The sequence below is a fragment of the Podospora pseudocomata genome, chromosome 3 (genome assembly GCF_035222375.1).
Source record: "Podospora pseudocomata strain CBS 415.72m chromosome 3, whole genome shotgun sequence".
Classification (NCBI taxonomy): domain Eukaryota; kingdom Fungi; phylum Ascomycota; class Sordariomycetes; order Sordariales; family Podosporaceae; genus Podospora; species Podospora pseudocomata.
In genome coordinates, this window is record NC_085887.1 from 3,104,256 (window position 1) to 3,117,269 (window position 13,014).

The following is a 13,014-nucleotide window of genomic DNA, read 5'->3' on the forward strand; positions in this document are numbered from 1 at the left end:
CTCTATGTTTGAGTGAAGAGATGGGATGGTGGGCTGGATGATAGCGAGTTTAAGGGGGACGGGTGAATTGAGGCACATGTCATTGAAGGATTTGTTCTGAACTGTTGTATGTGACATGTCTCCGTGGGTGACAACCTAGAAAAATTGCAAGCTCTTGTCAGTCCTAGGACCCGAGGTTGCTTTCTGGTTCGCTCTTCACTTGAAGTCGTTATATATAACTGTTCATTTTGTGCAGCGAGGCTCTCGAAAGGCAAGTGCAACTATGGCGTATGTGGGGCTATAAATACTGCCTTTCACATCGTTCCCTTCTCATTAACTTCATCAATGGTCAAAGTTAGGGTTTTTCCTATTTTTCAGTTCGTCTGCCATCTTTCTCCGTACCATTGGAAGGCTTCCGCAGTGCCTCGACATCGCCTTGTATGACTGACAAAAATACCCTCGAATTTCGACAGATCAGCGACTCGAACTTCAGCTGTGTAGGACAGAGCCCAATCACGTATCACAGCATAATATACAGCCCTCGGATTCCAGCACCTACATACACGCTGATAATGTTGCCTGCTTCATATTTCTATGCAGATGTCTAAGCCTTGGGTCGATCGTCGGTCGGCCCCCAATCATAACCAACACCAAGCTTCACGGCGAGTGGCTGTTTTGTTCTTGGCCTTCATCGCACTGGACCATATTGACGGCCGAAGGAGTGCCTTGTAACATGCACGGTTCGTGTGGAAGGAGGTCGCGGCGAGGGTTATAAGGCATCGACACAGCTCTGATTCATTGAATATATTCTGTTTTCAAGCTTTCTCTCTATTGAGCTGGATGGCTCTGTTCACTCCCAGCCTGCATTGAAGCAAAATGATGAGGCCACAGATCACACATATGAACGACAACCACAACGAACACCCACTACTCGACCACGAAAGGCCACCACCAGTATCAGAAGGCGCGAGCCTCGTCAACAACGAGAAGTCAAAGACAGGTCAACCGGAAAAGCCATGGACACCAGGCTTTGGACCACGCTTCCCCTGGATACCAAGTCTGTCCATACTATTCTCTTTTATCCTGGTCGGGCTCATGATCTCCATCACAGTTCGGGCAGATGACACGAAAGTCGACTCTTGGGCTGTGTCACCACCGGTTCTTCTTGCGATTTTCTCCACTGTCGCCAATGCCCTCATCCAAGTTGCCCTGGTAAGAGGAGCTGCCATTACGTGGTGGTATCTTGCTATGCGGCCGGCTCGTCAGAGTCTTGTTCAGGATATACACTGGCGCTGGGCAGCGGCTGGTGGCATAGTCGATGCTGTGGAGAGCATTCTTCGCCGAGGCCTGAGCAAGACGGCTGTTGCGTGCTCCTTTGCAACGATTGTGGCTATCAACGCCCCGCTCTTGCAACGCGCGGTGGGCGTAAGAACTCGAGAAGACTTTAAAGCCGGTGTGCAAATCGGTCCGGTGTATGCAGCTCCGCGGCTCCCACAAGGCTTTGGCGCTGTGACACTTGGAGAGTACAAGGAGCTGAGCCCAGCGAAGAACTTTAGTGAGGTGATGGGGGAGTATTTCAGCAGATCGCCAATGATGATTCAGAGTGATGGGGTCAACATCACGGGAGAATACACGACCGAGATCACTGCTGTGGGATATCGCTTTGACTGCACGGCTGAGAATACCACTAGATTCCCGAGCTACAGCGAGGTCGACGAAGGGTACCAGTATTACACGAGTCTTGGTGCCAACGTCTTTGTCAGTTCTCCGGTTTACAGTGAGAAGCCAAAAGATTTGTGGAATGCCAAATTCGTGGCCACGTTGCTGAAGAACCCCCTTCGGGAGGTGGACACGAGAAAAGACGGCCGCCAGTTCTTTTATGATGCTGTGTGGAAGCCGGAGCAGGGGTGTATAGACGCCACGCATGGCATCGAGGTTCGATCACGCAACTGGTATGTAATCCTACGTCTTGCGTACTGTACCACCAGTTGTTGCATTTTCCCCTGATGTATCTCTGTTTCTCACCGAGGTACAAAGAAGACATTTGAGCTTGTTGGCTAAATTCCGAGAACAGTGACATCTACCCAGCGGTCGTCAAGTACCCTATCACCATCTCCAACAACACCATCAAACTTCGCCCGAGCCCGTCGCCCCTTCACGACGAGCTAGTCTCGCTTGAGACCTTTGACGAGGCCATGGAAGATATGAACGGGGCCAGCTCTACGCACGGCGGACTCGCACTGTTGTTGAACCACCGCTTCTCGGCCAACTACACCATCAGACCGGTGACGCCCATGCAGGACTATCACCGGTGGGATGCGCTGTCGGAAGGGTACTTTGCCTACGAGATGGCCGCGACGGCTGCCGACGAAGTCAACTGCAACCGCAGATTCAAGGACCCGGGACCGATTATCTATGATGCTGTTCGCGAACTGGCGTTGCGCTCGGCTCTCGGGGCTGTGAACACGTCGGATCCTGAACACAAGCTGATGCTGGAGGGGGAGCAGACTGAGACGGTGGCGGTGTTTGTAGCTAACATGGCGTTTCTCTATGGGGCGGTGGCGGTTACGGTTTTGGCTACGGTGGCGGTTATGCCTTTGTATTATGGGTTTTGGAAGCTGGGGAGGGAGGTTTCGATGTCGCCGTTGGAGGTTGCTAAGGCTTTTCAGGCGGTGCAGTTGGAGGGGGTGGCGTCTAATGCTGAGATTGGAGGGTTGCTCAAGGGGGTGGGGGGGAGGCCGATTCGGTATGGGGTTGTTGAGGTTGAGGAGGGGGGGTGGGTTTTGGGGATGGGGAAGCCGGGGAGGATGGTTCATCCTGATGAGATGGGGGAGAGGGATTCGCTTGAGGGGGATGGGGAGAGTGTAAGGGGGAGGGAAGGAAGGTGATGTGTGATGACTCCGTTGGGAGGGTTTTCGGGAGACTCGTTTTAGAGATTGTGAAGTTCAGGTCAGTCAAATCAAAGTTGTCTATGCTGTTGCCCGTTCAGATGGTTACTTGATCACCTCGAGAGAAGCGTACAGTCAAACGCGTGGAGGCGAGACAATATGCTCACAGGCATGGTATATCTAGACGAATCGCTCACAGTAAATATCTGCAAGTCTACATTCTGGGACTTTTAACCCCCCCTCGGGAAGTGACCATGAGCCATGCTCCAAAACATTTCTCGCCAGACGGTCACCCGAACGGTGGTGCTCCTGACCATAAAACATTCATGTAACCTTGCCCGTTCAACACACAGCCACACCTTCGTGTAAACATATCAAGTATCTAGCTACAATACCTAGCACCAAACCACCTTTTCCACCAAAAGAACTTCTCGATTCTCCAAACCACTTGGCCCGCAACAGGTGCACTCGCACCACCAAGATACTAGCGATCACTCTGCTACTGAACAGCCCCTGCAAGAATAGGAACACAATCCCGGGTTATACAAGAAGTCAGACTGGGCGGCATACAGTGGTATCCGTTCTTATGGCTGTATGCATGTTCGTCTCACTTCGTTTCGATGATGATTTGCGGGCTGGATCGGAGGCGAGGGGGGTGAATCGAGTGATTGCTGCTGCTGTTGCTGAAGGAGGGGAGGTGATTGGGGCAGGTTCAGGGGAAATGGAGATGTAAATGGGGTTATGGGTGGTCTGATGATGAGGTTATGTATGAGTATGAGGTATGAGATGGGGAATGAGATGAATGATGGTGGGAATGATGGTGGGATTGAGGGTGAAAGGACAGTCAGTTCAGAGCTTCATGTGGGTTGTTCATGGTATACCAGCCTGCCAAATGGACAGTAATAAGGTATCATGGGGTTGTTAGTGGGAACCCAAACTTGCTCTCACTTTTATCTTGCCTTTATTTCTGTTCGCATATGTAAAACATTGCATCCAGATCACGTATCAGTGTAGGGCATAGCGTTTCACTACGCAAGAACATTCTAGGTGGTTTGAGGAGCCAGTCCAAATATCGTGCGAATTCAAATGGTTGTAGTAAGGTACCATCCAATCCATCAAGCACACAAGCCCAATATTCTCAATCGACTTTTCGGGCATGTCGGCATACATCGGGTATCACCAACCGACCAAGATAAGCCCGCCTCCTCCCGCCCTTGCAGGTGGTTCACTTCCCCTCTTCTCTTGTGAGATATGAGAATTTTTCACGAGAATCAACCCTCTGACAAAAAGTCTTGCTGAGGATCACAGCACTCAGCAATCTGGAATTCTATCATCTCCTTTCCTGTTCCCTTTTTAACATCGAGCAGTCATTGTTTCGACTTTGAAGATGTTCCAAATCATCCCCCGCCATGTAATAACCCGACGAGTGGTGCCCCTCACCGTGAGGGGAACAGGTGAGAATGCCCAACACTCACATGCCATTTGCTCTGCTAACCACACCATCAAGCACCACGCCTCACTCCTCTCTATCGCCAAACCCCCCTTCGTTACTACAGTGACAAGAAGGACTCTGACAAACTTAATCAAGAGCCAAAGAAAGAGGCCACCGATCCCAGCACCACCACTACCACCACCAAGCAAGACGACATCCTCTCCCTCCGTCAAAAACTTCACAAAACCAACACCTGGCACGAAGCCGACCAACTCCGGAAACAGATCCGAAAACATGGGGAAGAGGTGACAGAATCACCAACCACATCAGCGACACCAGTGACACCAGCCACATCAGCCACATCAGCAACACCAGCGACACCAGCGACACCAGCGACACCAGCGACACCAGCAACCCCAGCAACCCCAGCACCAGCAACATCAGCAACACTAGCAAAACCAGCAACACCAACGACACCAACAACACCAACAACACCACCAACCCCCGCCCAAGCCGTCAACCCCCCAATCGACCTCCTCCTAAAACAACAGCTCTCCCTCCACCTATCCCGCCTCATCCAAGAATCAACAGACCAAACCCTCCAAAAACTCGCCCCCCTCACCAACCCCACCACCACTCCAGGCATCGTCAATACCCTCAAAAGAATCGAAAGAAGAGCCTGGGCCTGGAGGATCTTCCTCCTCACTGCCGCCCTGGCCGGGACTGTAGTCCTAATCCCCGAGCACGAAAGGGAGTACTACATCTACCGCTTCAACGACGCGTGCGAAGAGGTGAAGGGGTGGTTTGACGAGGAGGTGAGAGAGGCCAGGAGGAAGAAGAGGGAGGAGCAAGAGCTGGAACAGGAGAGGGGTGTTATCGAGGCGTTGACGAGGAGCGACATCAAGGTTGAGGCTTGCCCTTCGCGACATGATCAGCGTCTGTCCATCCTGTCAAAGTTCTTGTTTGTCCTGTTTTGGTGCTTTTGCTGGTCGGGGGGTTTTACCGGGTTGGTGCTCCCGGGGAGGGTGTTCAGGGGTGGGAAGGTTGAGTAAGGTGGGAATTGGCGGCTGGAAATGAATTTATGAAATAGACGGATGGTTAGGGAGTGCAAGTCTTTGGGTACCTAGCAGGCGTCTTTTGTTACTTTTCTGTTCTTTTGCGGGATGTTTGTATAGAAACGGGCATTATGAGACACACGACTCTTCATACACAATCATGTCTGCAACCCGCGAAACAACTGTCACAGCCGACATCACACCTGATGTAGGGCCCTAGAGCAGCCTTTTATTGCCAAGCACACACCTCCCAGCAAGCACCTAGACACCCTCTGCACTTCAAAAGACACATACCGCACTCCTCAGAGCACCCATCACACAACCAAATGACACCTACTTGCACTAACCAAAACACCTTCATTCCGACCAAAAAGACCTCGAAATGCATTACCCACGCCCCTATCCTATTGTTCCTCTACCCCTCCCCCAACTATATAAAACCTACTCAATCATAGCATACTTCTCCGCATCTTTCACACTGGGCTTCACCTCCGACAGCGCCTTCTCCCAATCCTCCTTCGTAATCACCGGCTTCTTCAACTTGACCCCATTCTTCGCAGTAGCATGCTGCCCCATCTGCTGCAGCTTAAGCGTGTACGCCCTCTCCAAGCAAGCCTGCGCAGCCGCCTGCATCAGATTGCCCAAATCAGCACCAGAGAACCCCTGGCATCTGGGATCCAGCGCCACTTCCGACAAGTCAGCCTCCTGTTCAAGCTCTTGTTGTTCAGCGGCGACTTCATTATCCACATCCATGGCTTCCGCAGCAGCGGCCTTTTCCTGCTCTTTCTGCTGCTGTTGCTGGCGAGTGATGGTGTTGCGGTAGAGCGTCTTGAGAATGTCGATGCGGTCTTCCGGACCAGGCAGACCGACATAGATGCTGGTTCCCAGGCGGCCAGGACGACGGATGGCCTCGTCGATGATGTCTGGCCTGTTGGTTGCGCCAATGACGTAGATGCCGCTCCGGTCGCCCACACCGTCGAGTTCGGTGAGGAGGGTGTTGACCACGCGGGCGCTGGCGTCGGAGAGGGAGTCGTCTCTCTTTGGCACGAGGGCGTCCATCTCGTCAAAGAACAAGATGCATGGAGCTGAAGACTTGGCGCGGGAGAATAGTTGACGGACCGCCCGCTCGGATTCACCGACGTATTTGTTGAGCAGCTCTGGACCCTTGATGGAGATGAAATTCGCCTTGGATTCGTTGGCGACGGCTTTGGCGACGAGAGTCTTGCCGCAACCTGGAGGACCCCAGAGCAAGATACCAGCTGCCGGCTTGATACCAACCGCATTGAAGAGCTCTGGATCTTTGATAGGGCCGATGATAGACATCTCAAGCTTCTTGCGGACGTCTCCCAAGGCACCGACGTTGGCCCAGGTGGTGTCGGGGATGGTGCTGAAGCCCTCACGCTTGGAGGCCGGTTGAACGCGAGAAATAGCTGTCTTGAACTGCTCGTTGGAGATTTGCGTCTCTCCCCAGGAGGCTTGCCGGTGTTCTTCGAGAAGGAGCCAGTCCTGCTGCGCTTTGGAGACCTCGCCGGCGTCCTCATCTGCTGGCCTGAGGCCGCGGGCCTTTTGGAGGAGCTGCTGAAGACTGCCGCTGAAACTCTCCGATACCGCTGCCGTGACGACATATTGCAAATCGCTGCCCACGTAACCAGGTGTCAGCTTGGCGAGCTCCTTGAAGTTGACATCTTCGGCAAGATTCAAATCCCGTGATAACGACCGCAGAATCTGCTCTCTCGCCCTCTCGCTCGGCATGCCCATGTCCACTTCCGATCCGAACCGTCTCCGGATCGCTGGGTCGAGCGACTCTGGTCTGTTTGTAGCCGCCAAAACCACCACGTTCTTTCCCAGCGGCGTGTTCCTCTTGATCCGATCCATCCCGTTCATAATCTCGGCCACGATTCTGCCCTCCATTCCCTTGTTCGCGCTCTCTCTCTTGCCAGCAATGGCATCGATCTCGTCGAAAAAAATGAGGCATGGCGCAATGCGAATAGCCTCATCAAACACATCCCTGATATTCTTCTCCGACTCGCCCGACGTACCACCAACGATGGAAGGCGCAGAAATGGGGATAAACGCCGCGCCCGCGCTCCCAGCAACAGCGTGCGCAAGCGTGGTCTTGCCGCAGCCAGACGGCCCATGAAGCAAAACACCATTACCATACCGATACCCCATTTTCTCACAGGCCTCCCCGGCATTCAACGGGAACCAGATCTCCTGCATCAGCCTCTCCAACGTGTCGTCCACACCGGCGATATCCCGTATCGAGATTCCTGTCGGGGGCGTTCTGTCCACCTCCTTGGGCGTGCCCTTTCGTTTTTTAGGCCTTGGTTCCCCATTCGCATGCCTATCAGTCGTTTCCTTAGGCCTGTCAATACCATCCTTAGGCCTGTCAGTACCATCCTTAGGCGTCCCAACAGTAGCCTGAGGCCTCTCCTCCCCATCCTGACCCGCCCCGTTATCCTCCACAGACCTCCCCCCATCATCACTCTTCGCACTCCCAAACCCCCACCCCCTCGCAATCTGCCGATTCAACAGTCCCGCATCTCTCGCCTCCCTCCTCTCCCTCTCCATCCGTTCCACAACCTCATCACTATCCTCCTCGTCCTCCCCCTCCCGATCCCTCTTCATTTGCTTTTCCCTCACCTCCAGCACCCGCTCAATCGACTCCTCCAAAACCTTCTTCTTCTGCCTCGCCACACTGGAATTTGATTTCTTGATCGCGTCATAAACCGTCGAAACTGCCAACCTCCCCGGTTTTTCCCTCTGCGAATCCAACGTTTGGATTATCCCGTAGACTTCCCGATCGAGACGGAGGTTGGGGTTGAACCCGCCAGATGTTGAAGGTCGTGTTGGTCGGGACATTGTTCGTTGCAGTTGCAAAAAATAATAACCCCCCCCCCTCCAAAAGAGAAAAAAAGGGGAATAGGCTTTGTGGCTTGAATGAGTTGGGGAAGAATGTATTGTGCAAAAATCTTTTGCAAACCGCCGCCGCCAAAAAGAGGGTGTTTAGTATCGTTGGTTTCTGACACAGGGAGAAAATGTATTTGACTCGGGTGGGGTGTCAAGGTACCCACAACAGGATCTTGGGAGTGATTATTGTTCTTGCTGTTTCATGTGAGAACCTCTCTGGCTGCATGCTGCTGCTGGTGATGAATGAGATTTAAAAAAAAAAAAGTTGTGAATGAAATGAATACTCAGTTTTCGCACTGTGTGTGTGTACACACACATGGTTTGGGTCTTGGCGGGGAGTAAATGGTGGGGGCGGTGGATAGTACCCTAACCCTGAGTTGACAGCGTCTAAAAATGCTTAATGCACCATAATATATGGTTTCATAAGTCTTGAAAATATACCATAGGCCTATAAAGATAGTCGACAAATACACTGCTTTAATCTCAATCTCCCCATCTCGCGTCGCAGTCCCCATCTTTTTGTCCACAACATCCGTGGGAAAAGGCGGGGGCTCAGGTATGACCCCCACCATGTAATTGAGGCTCAAATGACCCCAACATGAATGCTCTCATCACATCAACACCACAAAACTTCAACCTTGAAAGTGACTATTCAATATTTTCATACCTCCTGACTACCAAAGTCATAGAACCTAATCCCATATGCTGTAGTCCCGCCATGACTAAACACATGTCCGCGTGAATGACCTCCCTCTCACACCCACCCATCACATGACACCACCCAAGTCCCCCAAAATGCCAACCAACCAACCACCACCACCACCACACCCCCCTGATGATATGACAACAATATGATATGATATGAACCAGCCAAACCAGACCCCTCTCCAGAGAGGCCTCAGATAAATAATGCGCCGCCATAAAAAGCCGGAAAGAAAACCAGATTTATACAACCATGTTTTTTTTCGTCTTGGAAGCTTTTCTAAGACAAAAAAAAAAAAAAAAAAGAGATACAATATTACAGAAAACATACAACAACATCTTTCTCATGAATGCGTTATCAGACACACACACAAATGATCTCTCCTCCAGACAAAAACTTTACAGCTGGTGGTGGTTCTGTTCATCCATCGCCTTGATGCGCTTCTTCAAGAACTCAAACGATGAGAAAAACACGGCGTTCACAGCGCACGATCTCCCCATGCTCACACCAAGACCGCGGTACATGTTGCGCTGAAAAAAGGCAATCTTGACCGGTTCGACTTTTTGGCCCTTGGAGTACATGAGCGAGTTGCGCTGGTAGATGCTCTTGGCCGAGTCGACTGGGTCTGTGGTTGTTGATGAGCAAAAAATTAGAACCATGGTCACACGCACGACAGATCCCACCAAACACTTACATATCAGGGCCCAAGATACAATGCCACAGAGGCCGCCTGCCACCAGCACCGCCAGTGGGTTAGAGTGTGTCCCATCTCCTCCAAATGTCGTCAAGAGCTGTTTGCTGCTCTCATACGTCATAAAGTATGTTCCTGTGCCGAGGGTATCGCGCACTTTTTGTAAAGTCAGTATCAAATCCCCCTGTCTCCCCTCAAGAAATCAAACTCACAGAGATGTAACCGGAAACCAGTATACAACCCCCCAACCCCCCTATGTTTGATGATATTCCCCATCGTCTTCAGCGTCCCCTTGTTCTGATAACTCGCCGCAATAGCATGGCTCTCGGGCTTTGGGCAATTCTTCTTATCCGCAATCAACACTGACACTTGGGCACTGAGCTTCGTCAACTCGAACGGGCAAGCTATGGCTGTTATGCAAGACCCCGCCGTCATCCCAGCCGCTCCAAACGTGGCAATCGACCAAAAGTTCGGATATGACCCTTGCTGCGCTACCTGTGCCATCACATCCACCCCAAAATGTCTCTTGACCCAGTCGCTGTACGCATACTTTGACCGTTGGTAAATCGAAAAGGATATCGTCCGAACAAGCGTAATGCTGGCCATCGGTGCTGTCACTCCTCGGAAGAAACCCCTAAACTTCTCCGTCTGATATGTCCGCCGCACGCAGTCCACAAAGCCATTATACCGGTACGTTTGCATGCGCGTCTTGACGCTGTCGAGAGGAAACGTCGTCAGGGTGGAGAGCACGCTCGAGGCCGAGGCGGCCACCTCGACACGGTAACGCTTGAGGAAGCGCTGATAAAGGGCATTGCTGCTAAGGGGCGTTGGCTGGTTCGTCGTCGCAAAGCGGGGGTCCGTCCTCGCCGCTGACGTAGTTGTTGCGGAGGAGGAGGAGGAGGTGGTGGTACCACTACTGTTAGTGCCGCGGCTGGAGCTAGTAGCTTCGTTCTGGTTCACGTTGAGCTGGTGTGGTTGCTGCTGCTGCTGCTGCTGTTGTTGTTGGGAAGGAGGCATGATGGGAAACGGAGGTCGGTGGTGACTGTGGGCTGCACCATCTTGTTGGAGGAGGATTCTCTGGCGGTGGTCGTTCTCGGCGGACTGGAGCTCAGCAGGCATGCTAGCTTGTCCCTGCTTTTGTTCTGTCTCTCAGGTGATTTTTGTCCCCTCGTTCTCCTCTTTCTCTCTCTCTATCTATCCTGAGCGCCGGCCAGCTAAAAGACGGTGGCCTCGGGAGCAGCCGAGACCAGAGTCCTCAGCAGCGCGGTCGCAGAAGGGTCCATCAAGAACCCCCCGCGGGTCCGGTCGAAAAAGGGGCCGTGCCTCTGGCTCTTTGTGTCGATGGGGAGAGCTCCAGGCTGTGGTGTTGAGTTAACTGGTGGGTAATCTGTTGATTCCCGTTTGTATTCTCGCGGGATGGGAGGAAAGGTAGGTCGTCGATGAGGAGGAAAGGTAGGTCGTCGATGAGGAGGAACGGGACCGACGTGAGGAGGGGGAGTTAGGTCGGGTGACAATTGGTGGATGGGACGGCCGTCGAGCTTATCGTTTGTGTGGTTGTGCAACAGCAGTTCAATGCATTTGCAATTGACGAGAGTGGTGCTTTTTCGAAAGGTAGATTGCGGGGTCACGACACACAAAGAAGCTTCCTATCGTCGCTGGTTGGCGTGGGCAAGCTCCAGCGACTCTCCACCATGACCAGATGATTCAAGGGCCCGGTAAGAGCGTCGGCTGTCTAGACTTTTAGCGGCTAGTCCCGACCTCGGCGGGGATCTCCTTACCCGAAGCTCTGCAATTGCGGTGAAAGAATCAAAAAGCTGTGTTTGCTGAAGAGCGAAAGGCCGAAGGAGAAAAAAAAGCTAGCTACGGCCTGTTTTCCGCGTCCTTGCAGCTCTCGATGCAATGTGTTTTTTTTTCCCCCGCGGTTGGGTTGAGGTGGGAGGGGTCCTACGATGGCTTCAATCCGACTAGGCTAACGTCATTGCTGCAGCATCGTCTAACCTGATTAGGCGACAGGATTCAAACACATGCAATTCGTGAGATGGGCGAGACTCCAAGAGGGGTTGGTGATGGGTGATGGGCACCAGTATATAAAATCAATCACAGGCAAATCTGTATCGCAGACAAAGACATGCGACAGAATTGTTCCAGTGTAGCATGCCACAAGCAGATCAATCTTCCAATCTCTTGTGCTCCCGTCCCATTTTCCTCTTGAATGCGCTGATGTGAGTGACAAGATGGCCCTTTTCCACCGGGACACGGCATGCTCCCCCCTCCCACCTTCAGACAACCGCGACAGCTCATCCACTCATCATTGACATCTCAACCAAGCTTTTTGCTTGTATCTCCCTCCCCTCAGCCTGGATAAAGCCGACACCCAATCCGCGCCCGCTCATCCTTTGTAGATCCGCTATATCAGGGTATCTGCCTGTCCCAGTCCCTTTCCTTTCGCTTGTGCTCATATTGGCGCAGTTTCGACTGTCTTGAGTGTTTCGTTTCGGAGCTCGACTCGTGTCGTGAAACTTGAACTGCTTTTTCCCACCATCACAAGCCAGCTCAGCTCAGCTCAGCTTCCAGCCCACCTAGATATATAGCAAGGCAAATGCCGTTGTCAAACCGCATCTCCCGCCCCTCGGTTCCTGCCGGCCATCGGCCCAGGCACGCCTCACATGGTGTACTGTCATCACCATGCAGCACAAAGCTTCCCGCAGTCTTGGCGACCACCATTAACCACCACCCTCCCTTCATTGTAAACCGCAAAAATCACCTCAAACACAACCCCATACTCTCATTCAACATCCCCACCACCCCCTCCCACCCCCTCCACCTCAACCCCCGTTCCTTGACAACATCCCCCCCCCTCTCCGCCAACCTCTTCTTCACCTTCTCGCTAGCCTTCTCAACCTCCTCCCTCTCCCTCAGCAGATGCTTCCAGCTCTTCCTGTCCACCCTCGTCCTCTCCCAGTGCACCCTCACCAACGTCTTGCAAATCCTGTGCTCCAACCCCCTCGACTGAGACGCCGCGTGAAAAAACCAAACCGTCCTCCTGATCCTCTCGGGGTGGTAGCTCGCCAGGTTGGACCTATCCCGAAAGGCGAGACGGAGTTGGTCCCGGATCACGTACCGCGCCGGCTTGGAGTACTGGACTGCCTGGAGGGCTGAGCGGTAGAGGTGCCGGTACGAGGTCAGGAGTTCGGTTGTGGTGGGGGTTGTCATGACGATGAAGATCTGGTATTGAGCTGAGTCGAATTTTGTAGTGTGAAGAAACTGAAGAAAAGGTCAAAGCGGTTGTAAGAAAGCGAGAGATCCAATGGCTTCATAAATTCATAGCTTGTGTGCACGGACCATATGACGGACTG

At 52.6% G+C, this 13,014-nt stretch overlaps 5 protein-coding genes across 5 annotated transcripts; 2 read left to right on the forward strand and 3 right to left on the reverse strand.

Moving 5' to 3' along the window:
* Window positions 1–198: 198 nt before the first annotated feature.
* QC762_308770 (uncharacterized protein) lies at window positions 199–2,867 on the forward strand (the record flags this gene model as incomplete). Its single annotated transcript, XM_062889170.1, has 2 exons — window positions 199–1,931; window positions 2,054–2,867. Exons 1-2 carry the CDS (start codon window positions 856–858, stop codon window positions 2,865–2,867), a joined length of 1,890 nt encoding a protein of 629 aa, XP_062745127.1. The 5' UTR covers window positions 199–855.
* Window positions 2,868–3,841: 974 nt separating this feature from the next.
* Window positions 3,842–5,351, forward strand: QC762_308780 (uncharacterized protein; the record flags this gene model as incomplete). Its single annotated transcript, XM_062889171.1, has 2 exons — window positions 3,842–4,321; window positions 4,375–5,351. Exons 1-2 carry the CDS (start codon window positions 4,255–4,257, stop codon window positions 5,349–5,351), a joined length of 1,044 nt encoding a protein of 347 aa, XP_062745128.1. The 5' UTR covers window positions 3,842–4,254.
* Window positions 5,352–5,795: 444 nt separating this feature from the next.
* Window positions 5,796–8,216, reverse strand: RIX7 (Ribosome biogenesis ATPase rix7; the record flags this gene model as incomplete). Its single annotated transcript, XM_062889172.1, has 2 exons — window positions 5,796–7,712; window positions 7,734–8,216. The coding sequence occupies 2 exons, from the start codon at window positions 8,214–8,216 to the stop codon at window positions 5,796–5,798; spliced, it is 2,400 nt and encodes a 799-aa protein (XP_062745129.1).
* A 688-nt stretch (window positions 8,217–8,904) lies between these two features.
* On the reverse strand, window positions 8,905–10,777 carry QC762_308800 (uncharacterized protein; the record flags this gene model as incomplete). The annotated part of the gene is made up of 3 exons (XM_062889173.1): window positions 8,905–9,592; window positions 9,662–9,814; window positions 9,871–10,777. The coding sequence occupies 3 exons, from the start codon at window positions 10,775–10,777 to the stop codon at window positions 9,366–9,368; spliced, it is 1,287 nt and encodes a 428-aa protein (XP_062745130.1). The 3' UTR covers window positions 8,905–9,365.
* Window positions 10,778–12,418: 1,641 nt separating this feature from the next.
* Window positions 12,419–12,871, reverse strand: QC762_308805 (uncharacterized protein; the record flags this gene model as incomplete). The annotated part of the gene is made up of 1 exon (XM_062889174.1): window positions 12,419–12,871. One exon carries the CDS (start codon window positions 12,869–12,871, stop codon window positions 12,419–12,421), a length of 453 nt encoding a protein of 150 aa, XP_062745131.1.
* Between the last annotated feature and the right edge of the window lie 143 nt (window positions 12,872–13,014).